Here is a 24,799-nt window from a genome sequence, read left to right on the forward strand (position 1 = left end):
TATTTTTTATTTTTAAATAAAATATACAAGTGTTGGTATCCTCACCCATTCTCCTCACTTTTTATCTTTCATTCCACGGTTTCGTGAGGGTTTCACCTCCTTTTTGTTTTTGTTTTGCACGTATGTTTTATAAAATATGTGAGTAGATACACAGAATATGTTTACAAATTTAGACATTCTTTAGAGCTGGTGTAATTTTGTGCATGCGGATTCGTGTGCTACTGAAACTAGTCCTGGGTGCTTATTTTGTAAGGGCACAAAGAAGCCTATTTTGCCTTTAAAAAAAAGGTGCAGTTTTTGGGAGTTGAACATAGGTGCCTTTTTACAGAACTACTCCATTGAAGTTTATTCTGTGTAGTAAATGGTATGCCAAATTCCCTTTGACATATTCCTATTTTATCTAGTCTAGATGGACCATGCAGGTCTTTTTCTGCCGTCATCTACTATGTTACTATGTTACTATGATATTATTATGGCTTCTAGACTTTTCAGAATATGCGTGTTGAAAACATTAGTGTAATACCTATTGTAAAGAGAAATGGGAAAATGCACAGCATCATAAAAGGTAATTATCCTGGAACCTGCTGAGTACAGCAAAGCCGACATGATGTTTTGCTTACTGAGCAGAATCATATGTTGAATGATCTTTACCTTCTCTCTGATAGTACCAAATTAATGCTCACCCCTTTTCTCCATTTCTCTCTGTCTTTTTATTTTTTTGCTTTCTTACAATTGTATTTTAATTACTAACTTTTTTATTGTAAACCGCCTTGAGGTACTTTCCCCCAGATTCTATATATGGCGCAGAAACCGAAGCATATTCTATAGCAATGCACATAATTTAGGGGCCCTTTTACTAAGCCGCATGGAGGGGCATAATTGAACGGCACTGGCCATCTATATGGCTGGCGCTGCAAAGGGCGGTCCCGAACCGTATTATCGAAAAAGGTGGCCGGCCATCTTTCGTTTCGATAATACGGTTGGGGCTGGCCAAATGTCAGAGATGACATTTGAGATGGTTTGAGATGGTTTGAGATGGTCAGCATCGGTTTTCACCGATAATGGAAACTAATGCCAGTGATCTCAAACCTGGCCAAATCCAAGGCATTTGGTTGTGGGAGGAGCCAGCATTTGTAGTGCACTGGTCCCCCTGACATGCCAGGACACCAACCGGGCACCCTAGGGGGCACTGCAGTGGACTTCAAAAATTGCTCCTAGGTGCATACCTCCCTTACCTTGTGTGCTGAGCCCCCCAAATCCCCCCCCCCAAAACCCACTCCCCACAACTCTACACCATTACCTTAATGCATATCAGTTCAGTTGGAAGTAGCAGATAAGTGGAACTAGATTTTTGGAATAACGGTTCTCATCCAACTATTAGTGTATATGATATATTTATATACACTTTTGATAGTTTGTACCCCTGACACAGCCTGAGGGCAAAACATGGCCACGTTGGCTATTGTTCCAATAAATGCATTTGATTCCACTGCTTTGTTGTTTTTTTATCTACTGTTTTGTAAGCAGTTGTGTTTTTTTTTTGTTTTGTTCTGGATAAATATCATGACAGAAAAAGCTAGAGAGGTAAGGTTCCTAGGTGAAATAAATGACTACTTTATGGAGCAGCAAGTCCAGGAAGAGGGAGAGCTATTTTAGATCTAGTCCTCAGTGACATGCAGGACTTGTTGCGAGACGTAATGAAGTTGGATCTCCTTGGTAACAGTGATCATAACATGATCAAATTTGAGTTAAGAAGGGGAATGAAGACACTGGGGAACCTGACTGTGTTAACATTTAACTTTCAAAAGGGCAGTTATGATAAAATGAGGAAAATGGTTAAAACAAAAAGCTAAAAGAAGCAGCTACAAAGATTGAGGGCCCCTTTTACTAAGCTGTGGTAAAAAGGGGGCTTGCACTGGTGTCAGCATGTGTTTTTGACATGTATTGAGGCCCCCTTTTACCACAGCAGATAAAAGGTTGTCATTTTTTTTCTAAGAAATGGCCATGCGGTAAGTGTACCACTTGCCGTGTGGCCATTTTGGGGGGATCACTTACCACCACCCACTGAGGTGGTGGTAAGGGCTCCCGTGCTAACCCAGTGGATTACCACCGGGTAAATACTGGCACTACAAAAATAAAAAATATTTTTTGTAGTGCCTGAAATGGCAAGCTAAGGATGTGAATTACTGCCGGGCTGCTGCAATAGCCCGACGGTAGCTCCGGATTAGCGAGCAGTAAGCCAACATTGGGCTTACCGCCACTTAGTAAAAGACTCGCTAAGATTTTAAATCAGGTTTGGACATTGTTTAAAAAAATCATCTTGGAAATCCAGACTGGTTGTATTACATGTATTAGGAAGGCCGAATGACTGTTGACTGTTAGAGATAAAAGAGCATCTTTCAAAAAATGGCAAAAGGATCTGAATAAAGAAAACGCGAAGCAGCATAAGTACTGCCAAGTTAGATGCACAACATTGATAAGGAATGCTAAAAGAGAATCTGAAAAGCAGATTGCCAGAGAGGCAAAAATTCTTAATAGAACCTTTTTCAGGTACATTAGAAGCAGAAAGCCTGTAAGGAAGTTGGTTAAACCATTAGATCATCAAGGAATAAAAGGCACATGCAGGGAGGACAAGGCCCTAGTGGAGAGACTGCAGGGGGAAGTTATCAACACTGGCTACCCTTAATACAGGCTATGTTACAAAGTTGTTCTATTTTAGCACAGGGTCTCATTGTATGCAATGGGATCCTGTCCTAAAATAGCACAACTTGTGGTAACGGTAGCCCATCTTGATAACTTCCCCCTTAAATGAATGCTTTGCTTCAGTATTTACTGAGGAGGCTGTGAAGGAGCTACCTATGCAGGAAATGATATTTAAAGGTGATGATATGGAGAAACTGAAACAAATCTCAATAAACCTGGAAGATGTGCTAGGCCAAGTGGATAAGCTAAAAGCAGAAAATCTCCTGGATGCATAGTGTACACCCCCCGAGTACTGAAAGAACTCAAAAATTAAATTTCAGATCTACTATTAGCAATCTGTAACCTGCCATTAAAATTATCTATGGTAGCTGAAGATCGGAAAGTAGGCAATGTAACACAGTCACAGACCAGCGAGTCTGATGTCATGTCTGGGCAAAATGGTGGAGACTAATATAAAAAACAAAATCATTGAACATATACACAAACATGGTTCACTGGGACAGAATCAACATAGATTTAGCTAAGGGATGTCTCACCACACCATGCTACTACGTTTTTTGAAGGCATGAATAAAGCAAGTGGATAAAAGTTGATGGGCAGCCCCATTTTAGACAGGTTAGAGAAGCAGGAATTGAGATGTGCAGATCAATGCATCTCACGTTTCACCAGTATTTTAAAACAGAATCTGCCGGTGTAGAACCTGTTCTAAAATACAGGAGAAATGGATATTTAAGAGCTGGGAGTGTGCAGGCTAAACATCCATTTTAAATAATGAAAGTATATTGATGGGTTCAAAGTCAGCATAAAGCGAATTATGTGCTGGCATACACCCGGTTCTTTTGTACAATGACAATATAACCATGTATGTGCTGGCACATAGCTGGTTATCTTTGCATCTGTAGAAATGTAACCTGGTATTATCCTGATGCTGTCATGGTGACCAGTTTCACTTCTCAGTTTGGCATTTGGGGGCAGGGGACAAAAACCACGGGGGGATTAAGGAAGCAAGATAAACATATAAGTGCTGGTTTATGTAAGTATCAAATGTGAATAGGGCTTGCAAAATGAGGGTCATGGTGTATAATTTTCTTTTTTATTCTCTATTCCTTTCCTGATAATTCATAACATTCTATTTGCTTTTTTTGGGCCACCATCACACATTGAGTAGAAGATTTCAATGTATTGTCCTCAATAACACCTAAATCCTTTTCCTGGGTGTTGACTCTAAATGTGGAGCCTAGTATCATTTAGATTATAATTTGGGTTAGATTACAATTAGATTGTAAACTCTGTCGAGCAGGGACTGTCTCTTCATGTTCAAGTGTACAGTGCTGTGTATGACTAGTAGCACTATAGTAGTAGTAGTAGTAGTATTCTCAATGTGCATCACTTATTACACTTGCTCTTATTAAATTTCATCTGCTATTTGGATGCCCAGTCTTCCAGCCTCCCAAGGTCCTCCTGCAATTTCTCACAGTCCTCATGCGATATAACTTTGAATAATTTTGTGTCATGTGCACATTTTATCACTTCACTGGTCATTCCCATTTCTAAATAATTTATAAATATGTTTAAAGAGCACTAATCCCAATATAGCTCCCTGTGGCACTCCAGTATTTACCTTCCTTCCATTGAGAGAATTGGCCATTTAATCCTATTCCTGTTTTTTTTTTAACCAGTTCCCAATCCACAAGAAGAGCATTGTCTCCTATCTCATGGCTTTTTAATTTCCTCAGGAGCCTCTCAGAAGAGACTTTGTCAAAAGCTTTCTGAAAATCTAGATACACTGTGGGGTTAGAAAAATGTCTACAAAGTGGCGTAAAGCAGCATTTGGATGTTTTTCTCATCAGTGTCCAAATCGGTATTTTTGAAACCCATTCTCCAGATGTTTTTCTATGCAGTTTGTTTGCTGTGCATTCAAATCTCAAGGAGGCAAGTGGGGGGCATGTTATGGATGGGATTTGGATGTTCCTAAGACTTTGACATTTTTCAGTCATAATGAAACAAAACGAAAACGTTCAGGACTAAACTAAGATGCTTTGATCTAGACCTGATTTAACAATGACTAAGCTATAAAAAGTGCCCTAAATGACCAGATGACCATTGGAAGAATAAAGGAATGACTCTTCCCTTTACTCCCCCAGTAGTCACTGACCCCCTCCCATTCCCCCAAAGATGAAAAAGAAACAGTATATACCAGCTTCTATGACAACCTCAGATGTTATAGCCAGTCCTATTAGAACAACAAGCAGGTACATGGAGTAGCCTAGTGGTCGGTGCAGTGCAATATGGAGAAGCGGACCCAGGTCCATAGTCCACTCTGTTACATTTGAGGTGGAAAGAATTAGCTCTCCAAAACCCACCCAACACCTATTGTACCCAGTCGGTTCAAAACTCTGCTGCCCGTCTCGTCTTCCACCAGGGTCGCTTTACTCATACTACCCCTCTCCTCAAGTCCCTTCACTGGCTCCCTATCCGTTTTCGCATCCTGTTCAAACTTCTTCTACTAACCTATAAATGTACTCACTCTGCTGCTCCCCAGTATCTCTCCACACTCGTCCTTCCCTACACCCCTTCCCGTGCACTCCGCTCCATGGATAAATCATTATTTGTTCCCTTCTCCACTACTGCCAACTCCAGACTTCGCGCCTTCTGTCTCACTGCACCCTACGCCTGGAATATACTTCCTGAGCCCCTAAGTCTTGCCCCATCCTTGGCCACCTTTAAATCTAGACTGAAAGCCCACCTCTTTAACAATGCTTTTAACTCGTAACCACTTGTAACCGCTCGCCTCCACCTACCCTCCTCTCTTCCTTCCCGTTCACATTAATTGATTTGCTTACTTTTTTTTTTTTGTCTATTAGATTGCATTTTTCACGTGGACACTTTTTTTTTTAATGGACCAAAAAGATAAATGTACAGAGTACAAAAACATCTAGCAAGTGGCCATTAAAAAAAAGATAGGCATTTTGCTGTTTTGAAAACAGCTATATTTGCTATTCGGATTCTGGATGTTTTGAGCAAAACATCCAAAGTTAGATGTTATATCAAAAATGCCCCTCCACATGTATTGCCTCACCATTATCCAAGTTTATTCATGCCTTCAAAAAAAGTTGCAGACTGGCAATGCAAAACTTCTCTTAGCTAAAGCCAAGGTAACTCTGTTACAATAAATTAAGTCTATCTATCATTTTGTCCCACTCTGAGATTAGGCTTACTGGTCTGTAGTTTCCCAGATCAGCACAGAACCATTGAAAAAAAAATTGGTGTTACATTGGGCACTCTAATGTTCATGTACCATAGATAATTTTAACAATAATTTATTTATAATAGATCTGTAATTTAAGTTTTGAGTTCCTTCAGCATTCTGGGGTTTATACTATCCATCTGATTTGTTGTTCTTTAGCTTGTCAATTACATCTTCCAGGTTCACTGAGACTTGTTTCAGTTCCCCCATGTCATTACCTTTGAACACCATTTCTGGAATAGGTAGTTCTCTTTTATCTTCCTCAATAAAGACCAAAGCAAATAATTAATTTACTCTCTCCCCGAATGCTCCTTTTACTCCGTGATAGTCTTATGGTCCAAATAACTCCCTTTCAGATTTTCTGCTTATATGCCACAAATGAGAAAGACTATGGAAATAATAAAGATTGTTTGGGCCACCAGAGACGTCCTTACTCCTCTAGGTGGCCCAACACCTTGTTCTTGGCCACTTTAAATACAGAATCAGATGTCACAGTCAGAGAAGATCTCACCTTCAGCTATCAGAGATATCAGGAAGCACTTTGGGGTTGGAGGAGGCATATGACCACCCAGGAATATAGGATGTCCCTGCAGATTACTGTCTCTCATGGCCTATCCTAGAGCTATCCAGAGATGAAGCCTTAGAAAATAAGGGTTTCCAGCGTCTCTCTCCCACACAACTGCCCCACTGAGGCACGATCCCTTTTTGAATTAGCTATATTCTCTTCCTCTTGTCCTAATCAGTGGAATGCTGTAGCACCATAAACATTGCCAAGGTCATCCTATGATTCCTTCCTGTGCCCCCCCCCCCCCCCCCCACCTATTGTCCTATTGTCTAGAGCATCACAACTATGCATCAATCAGACTGGGGTAATTATATAACAAAATGCCAGTATTGTGGCACGTGGAGGGTACCTAGGTGGTGCATTTTCTGTAAAGGAAAATAGGCGCCTACTAAGATAGCTTAGATATACTGTATGCTTATAATTTAGGCATGAGCCCTTAAATGCCAGCCACATAGCTGGTATACTAAGCAACTTCTAGCAGAATCTGTAAACATTGAGAAACCCAGATGTACATGCTCACTAATTAGTCAATTGGGTGCTAACAACCAATTCACATTAATTGGAGTTGATTGGCATTTAACTGGCACTATTGGGTATGCATCTGCTTATGTGCTATTCTATAATGCTGTGCACCTAACGTGTCTCGTGTGAAATCTAAAAGGGGTGTGGCCATGGGAGGGTCAGGGGTGTTATAGAATACTGGAGCTATGCACCCAACTTGCATGCCAGGATTTGCATCAGGTTTCAGCTGGTGTATGTCCTCGCACCCACAGTTGGGCACAGGAATCTACTTTAAGCCCTATTCTGTAGAGAGCGCTCAGCATGGATTTTCCCCGTTGCTTAAATTTGAGCATCATTTACTGAATCTGACCCATAATATATATATATAAGTTACATGTATAACTGTGTTCAGTCCACACTGTGCCCAGACTCCACCTATGTGTATGCCTATCTGTAAAAATGAGCTTTGTAAGATATGTGTTTATTTACAGAATAGTGCTTAAGTGGATTTTCAACATTTGCATGCATATGTGCACATTTATCTGTATATATGCCATTATTCTAATAGTCTATACACACAATCAGTGTGGAAATGTTACCACCCACTTTATAGAATTATCCCAATAGTGCTTTCATTCTGCTATGCTGTCTCCCTCTAGTGGTCATTTCCAGGTATAACTAGCCTTTTGACAATATAAGGACTAGTAGTCCCAAAGCTGTAAAATTTGAAGGAAATTCAATAATGAAGGTAACAAGAAAGTTATATAAACAAGCAGCCACCAATATCAGCAAATGTGTTAGAAATGAATGAAGAAGAAAGTGGTAGATACAAGGTGGGAGGTCAAGGAATGGGACTGTTGTGCGGTGTGAGAATGGGGCAGGTAAAAAGGCTAAAAGCCAAGTGAATCAGAAGAGATATGATAGCTCTGTGCCATTACCAGTAAAATGACAGCCAGGGTTAAAAGCTAGAAAGGCATATATGTACTCTCATGTGCATTAAACAGTATACAATATAAACCACTATAATGAAGCAAAAACAGTGCTGTTTAGCACATATGCAGATGTATTAAATGTTGGTGCACCCATCTATGCTAACCATGGTAACAACCTCAGAGCATGCATTTAAGTGCTAGCTTTAATTAAGTGCTAGTACACTGACCCCAAATGCCTTTTATTTATTTATTTATATATTTCAAAATACATTCAAGCATGATATCTTGAGTACAGATAAAGATGATTTAGTATCTTGGTAAATTTTTAGAAAATACATCAAAGAAAATAAAAAGGGAAAATTATAATAACAAGAAGATCATTACTCGTCTATAGTCCACAATATTGGGGAGAATTATCACAATTTTCAGGAAAATATTTCAACTTTTTGAAGACAACTTCAAAGTCTAACAAATGGAGGCTGATATAAGCATACCAAGCAATATACAATATTTATGGAGTTGAAGTTATTAATGTTCCTGATAATGGAGGGTGTAAGTCTCTCAGCTTTGCCTCCAAAAAAGAGTTTAAATGATTAGCCTCAAAAAATACATACTTAATTGAATTAAGTTTTATCATGCACTTGCAGGGGAAATTCAGCCAAAACAAAGCTCCAAGTTGTATTGCCTTTGGTCTCAGTTTCAGAAATTCCTGTCTTTTCTTTTGGGTATTTCTTGAGACGGTTGGATACATTCAAATTTTACAGTCTAGAAAATCAGGTCTCTTATTCAGAAAAAATTGTTTGAGTATCCAGTCTCTATCCGATTGAAGTATGAAAATCACTTTAAGCGTTGCAGTTGTTAAACCCTCATTGTCTCCTTCAATAATTTGAGTCAAATTTAAATCCAATGATTGAGCTTTAACTTCCTCACTTTGTAAAGAATCTTTCTTACGAAACGGTTCTATATAGAAAATCTTTGAGATAGGTGGATGTGTTTTTTCTGAGATTTTTAAAGCTTCTGTTAAATACTGCTTGAAGGTTATCAATGGGGAAATAGCAACTTGCTTAGGAAAATGTATCAGTCTGAGGGCATTTGAACGTTGATAGTTCTCTAGTACTTCAATCCTATTTTGAAGATACATATTCTCTTTAATTAAATTTACTTGTATTTGTTGAGAGGTTTTAATTGCAGAAGAATTAGTTTCAACTTCCTTGCCCAAAGACTTTAACGTCATGTCCATTTCAGCGATCCTTTCATTGTCTAACGTGAATTTCTTATTTAACTGAGTAAATTGCTGTGTAAGTGAGGCTTCTAAGCCTACAAGCGCTTCCCAAATATTATCCAACGTTATTTGTTGAGGCTTTTCAGGTAAAAACAACTTACTTGAGAAATCAGTTGTGAAAATTGGAGTTAAAGCTGATTGACCTCCTACTGCTCCGAGTTCTTCCACAAAAACAGCTTCTCCTCGCTTCACTTCTGCGATCTCCACAGAAGGATTCCCCGGCTGCTCAGGCATCGACTCAGGCCCATGCCAGAAAACCCCGTCGCGACTTGCGCACCAAGGGGTCTCTGGTCGGAAATTGACATCATAGCCGGCATAGGAGGAGGAAGCCTCATTTCGGGGCTGAAAGATATCTCATGTTCAAGCTGGGGGAACGGCAGGCCTCTCCCTAATCCCTCCAGCAACGAACCAGTCCCCTTCGATGTGCCTGGTACGAGGAAGTGATCCATCGTTCCAGCTCTAGGTAAAGAGGGAGTAACGGGACTTGCTCGCGCTTTACCTCTCCTCTTAGGCATATTATTAGGATTTCACAAATAGTCAAGGCAAAAATATTCCAGGAGTAGAGTGGGTAACAGCGGAGCTATCTTCCTTACGTCTTACTCGGCCGCCATCTTGGAATCACCCCACATGCCTTTTAATGACATATTCTGTCTTCCACTCTAATAAGTGGATCAAATGAATATCCAGTTTTGAAGTTTCTGTACTTACTACTACTACTACTATTTAACATTTCTAGAGCGCTACAAAGTGTACGCAGCGCTGTACAAACACAGAAGAAAGACAGTCCCTGCTCAAAGAGCTTACAATCTAATAGACAAAAAGTAAAGCATTTAAATTTAAAATATTTAAGCAGTCAAGCACAAGAGAACAGTCACAGAAGGACAGAAGATGTTGAAGGGTGGTCAGTGTGATTAGGTGTAACTTTACTATAACAAAACAGTACAGTTTACAAAGAAAAGATGTCAGGAAACCCATTTAGATTCATCCTTTCCTTAGGAATTAAATTCTACAACATACAGTACTACTCAAATATTTGATATCCCTTTTTCATCCTGTTTGTTTGACTTTGGTAGATTATACCATTACTGTGGTCACCATAGTACAGAAGACCACACTTCAACATTGTCAATGATGCATTATATGACCTTTATAAATAAATTCTACCTAAATGGATTGATTAATTCATTCTTTCATGTAAGGTCAACCAAGCTCTTCCTACATATGATCCTATAATACCATTAAAAAAAAATCTAATAGGAGCTTGATTGTCCAGCAAGCAAAAGACCCAGGTTCAACAACTCCTGAGCAAAATTCTTGGTGCCAGGCCTCAATGGAACTGGAATCATATCAGGGGTAGTTCTACCCTGTTATTCTGCAACACTGCACACATCTTTTGTGAATGCCGTTGACCCGCTCCATGCCCTTCCCATGGCCATACCCCCTTTGAGTTATATGCAATACAATTTAGGCACCTATTGTTACAGAATAGCGCATATGGCCAGATCAGAGCCCAAATCATAATTAGTGCAAATTACGTGCATTTTAGCTCCAATGATGAAGTCATTGGAGCCCATTAACTAATTATTTTGGGTGCTGATCTGGGATTCATGCCCAGTTTTGGGTGACCTTTATGGAATCTCTGGGTTTGTGTCGTGTGATTTCCTTTGTTGTTTATAGGAATGCTTGTTTTTGGGGGGAGCTTTTGGCATTTTTCCATTAAGGGATCAATGTTGTTAAGAGTGCACTCTTCAAAATGGGCATGCACTCTTTTGAAACAGTGTGCACTGTTCACGAAGTGTGTGCACTCTTTCTTGATAGTATGTATTTGCACGATGGTTCATGCAGTCTTCAGTGGACCCTACAGTTATATTAAATTGTAACCCATTTTGTCTTTGTCGTTCTTAGCTAAGGTGTTAGAAAAAGCTGTTTATGAACAATTAATTGATTTTCTTGATAATCATCAGCTATTAGATAAGTATCAGTTTGGATTTCACTCAAATCATGATACTTGCTTATTTGCTTATTTCTATGCTAGATATAATTTAAACAAATTTTGACAAAGGTCATGCTTACTTGTTGGTGTCTTTAGATATATCTACAGCTCTTGATTCTGGTAATCATACCAGATGGTAATCTTGTTACATTGATTGGAAAGCATCAGTCTAGCAGGAATGGTATTGCAATGATTCTCTACTTTTCTCAGCATTAGACAGTTTTGTGTGGCTGATAGTCATGATTCTTCCTCTTGTTTGAACTTGGATTGTGGGGTACCTCAAGAATCTGTCTTGTCTGCTACATTATTTAATATCTTTTTGCGACCTCTTTGCGTCTTGTTGGGTAGGCTTGGCATTGAATATCACATATACACAGATGATATTCAATTTTTCTTCAAAATAAAAGATTCTCATTCTGAAACTTTAGAATTTTGGGGCTTATTTTTAAGGACACTGAATCAATGGATGAGTGCAAATAAGTTGAAATTGAATATGGCAAAAATGCAAACTCTGTTACTATCTAGTATCTCTGTTTTAGATTTTCCAACTTCTTGCAAAGTTGATGGAGAGGAGCTTTTTTCACTTCAGAAGATTAATTCCTTGGGTATAATACTTGACAATGAGTTAACCATGCATGGTTAAGTGAGGCAAACAATTAGTATTATTTTGGTGAGACTGAAAGATTATTTAACTCATAAAAAACTCAGAATGGTAATTCAAAGTAAGGTAATGCCATGCTTTACTGTAATAGTAGCGCTCTAGAAATGTTAAGTTGTAGTAGTAGTAGTTTGGTTTTAGGATTGCCAAAGAAGGTATTAAAATCACGGGTAAGTGCACACTTAGACCTCCTTTTACTAAAGCGCACTCACATTTTTAGCACGTGCTAATATTGGGCGTGCACTAAATGTTAGAGATGCCAATGCATTCCTATGGGTGTCATTAATGTTTAGCATGCACCCAATTTTAGTGCACACTAAAAATGTGAATGTGCCTTATTTTTATTTCATTTGTACCCTGCGCTTTCCCACTCATGGCAAGCAATGGAGGGTCAAGTGACTTGCCCAGAGTCACAAGGAGCTGCCTGTGCTGGGAATTGAACTCAGTTCCTCAGGACCAAAGTCCACCACCCTAACCACTAGGCCACTCCTCCACCCTTAGTAAAAGACCCCCTTAAATATGTAAATTCTTTTATTCTATACATTTATACGTGGAAGGGACATATAAATGCTGATGTGTAGTTGACAGAATTGTCCACTATAAATGGAAGCATAAATAATAAATACTTTAAATAAAAAGAACAGAAGATAAAGCTGTTAAATTCCACTGGATATATGAAGTCTACTTACATTTGCTGGAACATACAGTTATTAAATAACGGATACATCAATGGTCTTGTTTAGACCAGGGTAAACTAATGCATGGAGGCAGATTTAAGGGAATTACTATGTTTGAGTGAAGGAATGCCAACCTCAATGACAAGAAATGGCCAGAATGATGAGATCTGGTACTGCTTTCTGCTCATGGAAAAGCTTCCATCTTAAGGGGCTAAAATATGGTTAAAGGTTGAAGCTGTTGATGAGATTCCTTACATCTGACATGAAACAGCATGAAATACTTAAATTACTGCTTTTCAAAGGTTACAACATTTTCTGTTTGAGAGATTCAAGTAGGGAAATAATAGGATACATATATATCTCTTGTCAGGTACTAAATGGCATAAGGAAGTGAAAAAAAAAACCTACATTTTAAAGGAATAACATTTTTGTTCATAGTTTTGAACCACTTAATGTGGATTTTGGAATGGTGAGGAAGATTACCAAAATATACAGATTCAAAGCAAGACTGCCAAATATATCCTGAAATAAAATTTGACTCATTTATGACACATACAGAATGCTGTCTCTATCCCAAACGAGGCAAAGGAAATGGAAAATCAAGTTCTGAAAGTCTGAAAGATTCTGAAACAGGATGTAGTAGCTGGAGACAAGTAGTTGGGTTTATTTGTAATTTTCCTGATGTTTTGTTGTCAGTTTTTTGTAATGTCTGCAACTCACCTTGAATCTGAAATATCAGAGTTGGCGAGAGATAAATCCTTGATAACATAACATGTACTAAAGTTTGTGGTCACTTGCATATGCTTCATGTGGAATAAAGCAAGTGAAGGGCAATTCCATAACCCTTCATGTACCCTTACACATGTAAATGGTTTTTCAGACTGCGACTGAGCCCAGCATACTCCAGTGGAAAGGAATGCTTATCTTTAGCAGTCGTTCGGTTTTTTGCTGTTATGCTTCATTGTTAGTACGTGCTCCTTGGAGCAATGGAGTCCAATACAGACTTTTGGACTCTTGTACGTGACAGAATACTACTGCTTTATATCTGTAGGAATAACATTAAATCTGATCCCTGATGCAGACGACTTGCTGAAACATGACCCGTGTTGGATCTGTAAATAAAGATTGTTTCTCATACCAATTCCTGAGGACCCTTTGTGCTTTTCTTCTGTTTGAATGCCTTGTTGTGCTATTGACTTCCTTCTCCTTTGGGTGACAAATAAATGTATTAAATACTAGCATTTATGCATATAAGAGTAATAGCAGCTAAGTGCTATTCTACAATGGCATGCTTAAGTGACATAACACATACAAGTAAGGGGGTGTATACATAAGCAGATCAAGGGCAGGAAATGGATGGGGCTTCCACTTAAGTATGTAACCTACAGAATGTTGTAAGTGCCCCTGCCAAATTTATGTGTCAACGTGTAGTTGGACTCTGGAACTCGTTGCCGGAGAATGTGGTGGCAGCAGCTGGCCTTACGGAGTTATTTAAGGGGGGTTTGGACAGAGTCCATTGAACATTATTCATTTTTTTTTGGGGGGGGGGGGTTGCCAGGTTCTTGAAGCCTGGATTGACAGCTGTCAGAGACAGGATGCTGGGCTTGATGGACCCTTGGTCTTTTTGAACTGTGTTCCAAAGTTAATGCCTCGATAATGGAATCTGCTAGGAGCAACAGTTTTCTGGTATGAGATTGTTTTACTGCTTTTGGGGGGGGGGCACATTCTTCCTCTGCTCTCCCTCCACTCCCACATTAGATATACCATGCTTTTGCTGGTGGGGATGCCGAAGGCCGCCTGTCGAAGAAATTCATTGCCAAAGTCACCTCCTTTCTCCTTGTACTGCCTCAGGGGTGGTTAGTGCAGTGGACATTGATCCTGGGGAACTGAGTTCGATTCCCACTGCAGCTCCTTGTGACTCTGGCCAAGTCACTTAACCCTCCATTGCCCCTGGTACAAAATAAGCACCTGAATATATGTAAACTGCTTTGAATGTAGTTGCAAAAACCTCAGAAAGGTGGTATATCAAGTCCCATTTCCCTTTCCCAGTATGGCGGTGCTTATGCGCTTATGTGTCCACAGTTACACTAGGTTTTGGCTGGTATAACTGCAAACATGTATTTGTCAGGGGCGCAGATACAAGGTTACACTAGCATTTTATAATAGAATCTGGGTACTCAGATGCTACTATTGATAAGACTCCAACTGCATATCCTCAGGAAACCTTAATTGGAGCTACCAAGTTGTAGAATTGCTCCCAAGTGCCACAGTTTCAGCATTTTGTATTTTCCGGGTAAAACATGCTTTTCAGAAATGATTTTGCAAAACTGGTGTTTAGAATAGTAAACTTGTAATATGCATTCTGCTACACAAGGAACTCATTTCATTACATGAAGATGACTGTCCATGCCTCTCACCTCCTTCCTGTCCTTTAATCCCCTGTACCCTACAATTCAAAAGCTGTAGGAGATAGTGATCCACATTTTTCCCTTCCCCACCAGCACTATCTTGTAAAATGGTCAAAGATGAGTCCTAGTGTTATGTTTTTTTTTTTTGGGGGGGGGGGACCTTTGACAAGGGGCCACACACCCCTTTAAAATTGTCGACCTGTGTGAAAGCAGACAAATTCATAACAAAGTTAACATGCTTTTTGGCTGGAAAATTGCATAAAGTTTCTTCTGCATTTTTTTTTTTTTTTTTTACTGACAATGAGCAAGGACCTCTTATTTATCTGTAGCAAACTTTTACAAATCATGGCCACCATCCAACTGGGAAAAATGATCAGAAAACACAGGTACTTTTTGGCGTGGTCCATTCTCATGGTATAAGCCCTACATGTGTGCAGTTCATGCCACAAGATTGGCCCCCTTGAGCTGACCCTGGGAATTTGAGAAGGAAACATTCCTTTTCAATAGTTAGGAAACCAAACGAGACACTACAGTAATCATCCATATCAATGAAAAGGATCGGGTAGGTACAATTTATACAGTGATCCCCCAGAGTTCATCCACATTTCAAAATTAGTGTGCTCGAAACTGATGTTTAATAGCCTTTTTCTTACTTCCCACTGTTGCTGAGACTTCAACTTTTGTGGAACACAATGTTCTCTGTAAGCAAAAATATCAAATCAATATCTTAGTTGTATTAGTACTGCTTACCTCGTAAATCCAGTCCTATCACTACTGTGTCATCCTCAAGTCCTTCAATCACTTCACATTTGTATCTCCCATAGTCGTCTAAAGATATATCTGTGATTACCAGAGAAGCATCGTTTTCACTGGCTCCTTGTAGGTGTACCCTGCCCTGGTAGCTGCCATAACTTCTTTTGAGGTGTCCCATTGCAACGAACACATTTACCTCCTTGAGGTAATCTGAAGTAAGTTTGGTCCACTTGATTCGGATTTTATGGGAGGCAGAACCAGCTGCAGGAAAATCACGGATAAATTTGCAGGGAAGTGTAGCATTGCCACCACGGTGTGAAATTACTTTAGCTCGCTCTGCTTCCACAGACAGACGGGGTCCATTTTCTGCAAGGAGGTAAAAGTCAATTAACATTCAATTTATATATATATACATATGTAATCTAAGAATTTATTCTGTATGCTACCACAGGTTATAGAAACCCGCTAAATCTTACTTCTAGTGCTTTGATTTTCAAAAATAAAATCTAAAACTTTCAAGGACATGTAAAGGAGTGTGGTAGCCGTGTTAGTCCACTCTTAAGGTTATCAATAGAAATCAAACAAAATAAAACATGGAAAAGAAAATAAGATGATACCTTTTTTATTGGACATAACTTAATACATTTCTTGATTAGCTTTTGAAGGTTGCCCTTCTTCCTCAGATCGGAAATAAGCAAATGTCTTACATTTGCTTATTTCCGATCTGAGGAAGAAGGGCAACCTTCGAAAGCTAATCAAGAAATGTATTAAGTTATGTCCAATAAAAAAGGTATCATCTTATTTTGTTTGATTTCTATTGAAGGACATGTAAGAATGAGGACCACAATGCTCCTGAATGTTGGTCAATAAAAATAAAACTTTCTGAAGTACTCCATTAAGAAACACTCAGGCTGATATTTAAAATCAGTTATGCAGCCAGTGGCAGCAACTGCAGAAATGCAATGTTTTAAATGTAACATTATCCACCTTATGAGTACTAGCAGTAGTACTGTGAGAACACCGCTAAAGGTAGTGGTGGCCATTAGAAACCACAAGGGGCAGGAGCAAGCAGTAAGTAGGTCTGAGAGGGGCATCTGGGGCTTGAGGTACTCGGAAGGAGGGCAGGAGGGGGGAATCGGAGGTGTTTTGGGGACAGGAGGGAGGATTGAAACATAGTACTTGGCTAGAAGAGCGCAGGATATGTAGTGTCTACTTAAATGGGTCCCAGCTGAATATTGGCTGGGAACCACATAACTTCTGGCAGCTAGTCAATACCAGTACTCATAAATAGCTCAGCACTGAACAACCAGGGCTAATTTAGCTGGTGATGGTCAGTGTTTTAAAAAAATGCTGACCACTACCAGCTGAATATTGATCGGTAGCTGTTTGATTATGAAATGAGACATAGGAATGTACATTGGTTTGAAATGAGATAGGAAATGTAAACATTTCCCATACTGTTTCATGTCATTTTAAATCTAAAACAATATAAATATTTTTTGGGGAAAAAAACCTAACAAAATGGGAAAAAATGCTGCTATTCTGGATATCATCAAACTGTAGTTTATCTGAAATTTCTCCTTACTAGAGCTGTTACATGATTCTTATGCATTGGAAGGACAGCTCTATTTTAAGTCTCCATTTTTGGTAGTCTTTAGTATGTTTTACATACAAGTATGGGAAAGTTGCCATTGAACTCTTTGGTCACTTTCCATCATGGGAAAAGAAATGGATGTTATCAATGGGATACTTAGCATGCATCAATGAATAAGTTCTAATATGCACGATTGTTTTGCAATAGTTTGTTATTGTTAAAAATGTAATGAAGAAATTTTTGGCCTATGCACAATAACACGTGGAGGGGCATTTTCAAACGGAGATGCCCATCTCTAAGGGTGCCCATCTCTGAGGACGTCTCCGCGAAGGGGCGGGGCATGCCGTATTATCGAAACAAGATGGGCGTACATCTTTCGTTTTGATAATACAGTCGGTGACGCCCAAATATCGACATTTAGGTCAACCTAAGAGATGGTTGACCTAAATGTTGAGATGGTCGACCTTAGAGATGGACGACCTCGGTTTTCGCCGATAATGGAAACCGAGGACGCCCATCTCAAAAACGACCAAATGCAAGCCCTTTGGTCATGGGAGGAGCCAGCATTCGTAGTGCAATGGTCCCCCTCACATGCCAGGACACCAACCGGGCACCCTAAGGGGCACTGCAGTGGACTTCACAAATTGCTCCCAGGTGCATAATTCCCTTACCTTTGGTGCTGAGCCCTCCAACCCCCCCCCCAAAAAAAAAAAAACCCACTCCCCACAACTGTACACCACTACCATAGGCCTAAGGGGTGAAGGGGGGAACCTACATGTGGGTACAGTGGGTTTCGGGTGGGTTTTGGAGGGCTCACATTTATCACCACAAGTGTAACAGGTAGGGGGGGATGGGCCTGGGTCCGCCTGGCTGAAGTGCACTGCACTCACTAAAAACTGCTCCAGGGACCTGCATACTGCTATGATGGAGCTGGGTATGATATTTGAGGCTGGCATAGAAGCTGGAAAAAATGTTTTTTAATTTTTTGGGGGGTGGGAGGGGGTTGGTGACCACTGGGGGGTAAGGGGAGGTCATCCCTCATTCCCTCCGGTGGTCATCTGGTCAGTTCGAGCACATTTTTGAAGCTTGGTCGTGAAAACAATTGGACCAAGTCGGCCAAATGTTTGTCAGGGACGTCCTTCTTTTTTCCATTATCGGCCGAGGACGCCCATCTCTTAACCATGCTCCTGTCCTGCCTTCAGTACTCTGCCAACACCCCCCCTCCCCGTGAACTTTGGTCGTCTCTGCGACGGAAAGCAGTTGAGGACGCCCATCTCTTAAACATGTCCCTGTCCCACCTTCGGTACTCTGCTGACACCCCCCCCGTGAACTTTGGTCATCCCTGCGACGGAAAGCAGTTGAGGACGCTCAAAATCGGCTTTCGATTATGCCGATTTGGGTGACCCTGAGAGAAGGACGCCCATCTCCCAATTTGTGTCAGAAGATGGGCGTCCTTCTCTTTCGATTATGCCGCTGATAGGGGCCCTTTTACTAAAGTGAAATAGTTAGGGCAGTGGCGTTGCTACGGGGGGCCGTGGGGGCCTGGGCCCCGGCTCTGGGCCCCTGGTTTGGCTGGTGGGCGTCCCAAATCCCTGCCAGCTGAAGTGTTTGTCCTACACTGGTCTCACTGCATTGCCTGCCCTGCTCTTCTCAGTCATACCGTGCACGCTCGTTTTAGTGATGCATGTAGATTTAGGGGCTGAAATATCACCTAAGTGTATTCTATATTCGGCACCTAAATCTAGGCAACAATTATAGAATATGCCTAGTTGGCACTGATTTCAGTGCCAATTTTTTTACATGCAATGTATAGAATTCCTCCTAAGCGCTAAGCGCTAATATTCAGCAGAGATAACTGGCTATCTCGTACTGAATATTAGCACTTAGCCGGCTAAGTGATATTTAACTGGCCGGGAGCTGTTCCTGGGCAGTTAAATAGAGCTGTACATTGGCTGGATTGTGTCTAGAGTAAGGAAACATACAGAATTTACATATAATTGCAATAATGAGTCTCCATGTACAGTGTGTATCTCACATAAAGATGGCTGCTTTTTTTCAGTTTATAACTATATAAACTATAATATAATAAATATTTATGTTCCTTTGTAAACTAATGGCTGATAATGCATGTGTCCACCATACTGTTTGTATATCCTGTTTAGATAAATTAATTTTTCACTCACATTTACTATGAAATATACTGTTATCTTAAACGGGTTTTATTCACTTGGGATACAATTAGCCAAAACATTTTTTTGGCTCTGCACGATATATATAGATCAAAAGAAAATCTGAATAGCTGCTATAAGAAAAGTAGACCTTGGAGAGATATGAGGTAGAAAAAAGAAACACAGAAATATATTTGCTGTGGCCTGAAAAAAAATATTTGGAGTTCTCGACCGGAGGAACTATGATGGAATCTTTTTCAGATACACTTCATTCTTCTCACAGACATGCCCGCCAACGCCTGTTTACTCAAACCCATACCAAGGGCTAGATTAATACTATATTGTGGGTCCCTACTATAAACTCCCATTAACTACTTTTTATGTGTAGAGACTCCTTCCATGTCCCCTCTGGGGACTTCATTATTATTATTATTAATTAGGATTTATTTACTGCCTTTTTGAAGGAATTCATTCAAGGCAGTGTACAGCAAGAATAAGTCAGACATAAGCAATAGATAATTACAGCAGAAAAACATTCAAATAACAATATAAAGTATGGCAAAGTATGCTACATTACAATGTCAGCACAATATGCAGTGAAACACTTATATAGACAGGATAGGGTGTAAGCAAAGATCGAACATGTGAAGGGGCATATTCAATATGACATCTAAATCTGATTTTGGATATTTTGTGAAAAACTTCCAAAAATCCAGTAGTGATAATGGCCATTTTCAAACCAGAAAAACGTACAACTTTTTGTTTTGAAAATGGCCATTTGCTAGATTTTTTTGTGCTCAGTGCATCTATCCTTTATGACAATTTTTGTAAAAAAAAAAAAAAAACAACATCCAAGGGAAAAACGCACAAAAGCAAGCCATTAGGATGTATGGGGACCAGCATTCTTAGTAGACTGTCCACACAGACATCCCAGCAGAGCAGTGGGCAGCAGAAGGGGCACTGTAGTGGACTTCACATAAAAGGTCCCAGGTACACATATCATCATTAACTCATTATATTGTATGGTGAGCCCTCCAAAACCCACCAAAAGCCTACTGTACCCAATTGTACGCCACTAAAATAGCCTTTATGGTAGCAGGTATCACCTTTATGTAGGTACAGTAGGTATTAAGTGTTATTTTGGAGGGCTCATACATTCCACCACAAGTGTACCAGTTAGAGTGGGTATAGCCCAGGGTTCTCTTCTCAACAGACCACTGCACTGAGCACTAGGCTATTCCTGGGACCTGCTTGCTGCTCTAATAGGAATGGCCATCATATCTGAAGCTGTCGTACAGCCTGGTATATACTATCACTGTCACATCTTAGGGGGGTGGGAGGGGGTCCTTGACCACATGGGGAGTAAGGGAGTTATGCCTTAATCTCTCCAGTAGTCATTTGGTCATTTTGGGCACCTTTTGGTCACGTGAGTCATAGTTGAAACAGGTCCAGGGAAAAAGTATTCATTTTTGCTCCAGACATATTCATTTTGTCCCATAATTGCAGAAAAACGTGTCCATTTTATGTCCCGCCCAACATTCCCCCTTGAAATTTGGTTGAACTCTGGAGCAAAACATCTAAAATAGGGGTGTCTAATCTCAAGTGAGCCATACCCATGGACAGAGCTGTGAGGTCATTGAAATCAGAGACCACAATGTGGCTTACTGTGCAGGCACTGTCCAGGGTTCTTTATGCTAGTACATGAGCTTCAGCTTTTTCACTGCTTTGGAACATGTTGTCAGGACAGTTGCATTTACGTGCACATTAGATCCAATTTAAAAAGCAGTTGAACACTATTTCTTTTTCTCTGTACAGGATTTTTTTGAGGGATGTGGGGTTTGATACTCTATGTGCTGCTATCCCATATGTATGTTCCACATCAATGATGCTGGATGAGTTTGCATTATTGTTTTATGTGATATATGTGTTGTTTATTTTACGTTTGTTATGTATGTTTTGATGTGAGCCACTTAGATTTAAGCAGGTTATATATTTTTAAATTTATATATTTTTAAATAAATAAAATAAATAAGTCTTGTATGCCTTTGGATTCCAGGACTTTTGTTATCCTTTTCTTCAGCAGTGCCTCCATTTTTTTCCCAACCACCTATGTGAGGCTTACTGGCACGATAGTTTCCCACTTCTTTTCTGTCACCATTTTTGAGGAGAAGGACGACATCCACTCTTCTCCAATCCTATGGAAACTCTTCACACACTCCTTCATTCTGCTAAACTCAGCATGTTTGAAATCTAGGACTTTGAGTTTTATGTGTCTGCTCTCTGCTTTAACTCCTATATTGAACCATATGGTTTAATGATTACTACTACCCAGGGAGGCACACCTCCAGACATTAGACACTTTAATTTTGTGAAACTGCAAGCAAAGCATATGCTTGTGTGTTTTTTCAGTGTTGGAAGAACACATGTTTGTGCTTTGTATGTGCTAATGAAGAAATTTCCTATTGACCCTTGACGAAGGTGTGAGTACTGAAACTTGGCTGAGTTGGCTCATTTTTCAATAAACCTATTTGTGGCTAAAATTGTGTTTTCTCCTTCTCTGGACTATCTCTGCTTTCTTTTGGCTGCTTATTAGACACATTTTCCCCTTTTGTGAGCCCAAGGTCCAGTGCTGACCCTTCACTGGTGGGTTCTTTCACCATTTGCCTGAAGAAAGCACTTTGAAAGGCATTCACTATCTCTCTACTTCATTATGATTCTGCCTATGGAACATTCCAATCTGCATTTGGCAAGTTGAAATCTCCCCACAACAGCACCTGCCCTTTCATTTCCAGCCTTTGGGTATCTAAAATTAGATCTTTGTCCAGATTTTCCAGTGGTGTCAGAGGTCTGTAGACAACAGCCCTATGAACAGAGGTTCCATCTTCTGTCTCCAAGATGATTCATATCACTTCCTTCTTGCCCTTAATTTCAGCTGCTTTTATACTATTTTTCACATATAGTGCTACACCTTCAACTTTTCGGCCATCTCTGTCCTTCTTATAAATATTATAGCATGGTATGGTTGTGTTCCATTCCCAGGAGTCATTAAACTACCATGAATGGGATGTATACAAAATATATATAAATAACCTCCAACCCTTTCCCAAGCCCACCCTCCCTTTCTCTCATCCTTTCCACTATTCACTCTCACTCCTCATACCCTACCTCTGAGCACAATGATTCATTGTCTTGTCTAGGTCTCCCCAGCCACCCATCTGTCTCCTACTCCCATACACACAATTGTTGTCCCACTCTACATCATCACTTAACATTAAATACCCCTCTCCCATGCATGTGGCCAGGCACCTTTCTCCTTCACACAAACTGTCTCACTACTTACAAATGCTTTTCTCCCTTTCACACTCATAAATATCCATGCCATTAAATCTTTAGCACAAGAGAAAGAGCTACTCTAACAACTTGTAAATGTCAACCTCCATCTACCCAGCAGTTCAATGCCCTTGCTTTGCAATCTGCACATCTTCTTTTTCTACACCATTCCACTGCAGTCTGGATCCTTTCCACATTATTCTCTGTCAAGACACCACATCTGTCTCAACTTCACTGGTGGTCTTGCCACTTCTATGGTTCCCAGACCTGCTTCCTCCGCCTTTTGAAGTGTTATCTCATGAAGCCTGTCGCACTCCTCACCTGGAAGTGCTGTGGCAGCATGTGGGCAGGGCACTTGACTGCAATTGGGAGGCCAACTTTCCTCCATTGTAGGGGGGCATTGCATGGTTTCTGTAGCATGGCTCCGAGGCAGGAGGATGCACGCTTGAGTGACTGACGTCATTTGCTTCCCTTCAGCAGCGTCTGCTTGGTCACGCCCCTGATGCCGGCCTATCCCTTCAAATTCTTATGACACAGGGCATTTGGGACTTTGGCAACAGCTTTCATTCCCTTGAGTATTTGGAGGGTTTCCCGAAGCTGCCGTGAGTGTCTAAAGTTACAGAACTACCTTGCTGTGAGCGTCTGCCTGAAGTTACAGAATTTCCTTGCTGTGACTGTCTGCCTGAAGTTACAATATTTCGTTCTGTAAGCGTCTGCCTGAAGTTACAGTATTTCCTTGCTGTGAGCGTCTACCTGAAGTTCCAGAACTTCCCTGTTGTGAGGACCTGCCTGAAGGCTATAGAGCTTCTTTACTGTGAGCGTCCGTCGGTAGTTACAAAACATTCGTGCTGTGAGTGTTTGCTTGAATTTACAGAACCCTTGCTGTAAACGTCAGTCTGACTTCTACAGAGCCTTTCCTGCTGTGAGCATCTGGCTGGGTGTTCTGCTGGAATTACTATCTTTCAGCACTGAGTTTCTACTTGTGTTCTCTAGGCACAGCCTTGGTGAGCTTCTACCTGAGTTACTGGGTGCTCCTGCACTGGACTTCTGTCTATTTTTTCCCAAGCTTTTCCTCTGTGGGCCTCTGTCTGTATTCCCAGAGTAGTGGCTCCCACCTACCTTCTGGTCTTGGCCTGGTATCTACCTTTGGTTGGCGTTCCCCTGGTGAAGATAAGTCCTGTCTGCAGGTGCTAAACTCCTGGGGAACGGTGGTTGGTTAGGTGAAGTTGTCTGGGGCTCATTGGCCGTCCATGGTCCTTCTGAGCTAGGATTTGAGAACTTGCTTCCCTACATTGGTATGCAATTCTTGCCCACCCCTGCAGACCAGACCGCAACAAAGCCTAGCAGTGTACACTTTGCCTTCTATTGTAAAGTTGAGTCCAAATAGGTATAGCCACTGGACCTCAGACCTTTTTTTCACAGCTGGTCATTCACTGGCTTCAACTCTTTTTTCCATTACAGTCACCGCAGATAGATCTGAAAACATGGAGAACTTATGACCTTCCCAGTTGCACTGATTCTGTGCCTTGACATTTGCAAATATCTGTTCCTTGATTTGAAAGTAATGAACATATTATATTGTGCCTCTGTGTGGGTTCACCTGGCTGGAACCAGACATCACTGCTCTATTTGCACAGTCCACCTTTATATTCAGAGTCTCTAAGCCTGCTGTACCACCTGCTAAGACCACTGTACACACTGCCTTAGTCAGTTTCCTGCAATCCGAATATTCCTCACTCTCAGGGAGTCCTCCAGTTCTAATATTGTTGCACCAAGACTGTTCTCTAGGTCCTCAGTTTTACCTGTTAAGGTACTTGTTCTACTTCTCCAATCACTCCAAATTTGATGTCGTCTCCTTAATGTCACAGATTGTTCTGTGACTGAGTACTGTGTGTCATCAACTTATGTGCACACAGATCTGCCACCTCCCGTTGAAGAGCCACCACATAACTTTTGATCTCAGAGCAGAGGGCACTCAATTCACCTCT

The 24,799-nt window shown here is 40.6% G+C and overlaps 1 protein-coding gene across 2 annotated transcripts in view; it reads right to left on the reverse strand.

Moving 5' to 3' along the window:
• Positions 1–24,799, reverse strand: part of HAPLN1 (hyaluronan and proteoglycan link protein 1) — a 134,966-nt gene that overhangs the window by 58,366 nt on the left and 51,801 nt on the right. For both annotated transcript variants that reach the window (XM_030193357.1, XM_030193356.1), the window contains exon 3: positions 15,717–16,085. In XM_030193357.1, coding sequence (XP_030049217.1) covers positions 15,717–16,085 — 369 coding nt within the window. The remainder of the gene's footprint in view (positions 1–15,716; positions 16,086–24,799) is intronic.

The sequence above is a fragment of the Microcaecilia unicolor genome, chromosome 2 (genome assembly GCF_901765095.1).
Source record: "Microcaecilia unicolor chromosome 2, aMicUni1.1, whole genome shotgun sequence".
Taxonomy (NCBI): Eukaryota; Metazoa; Chordata; class Amphibia; order Gymnophiona; family Siphonopidae; genus Microcaecilia; species Microcaecilia unicolor.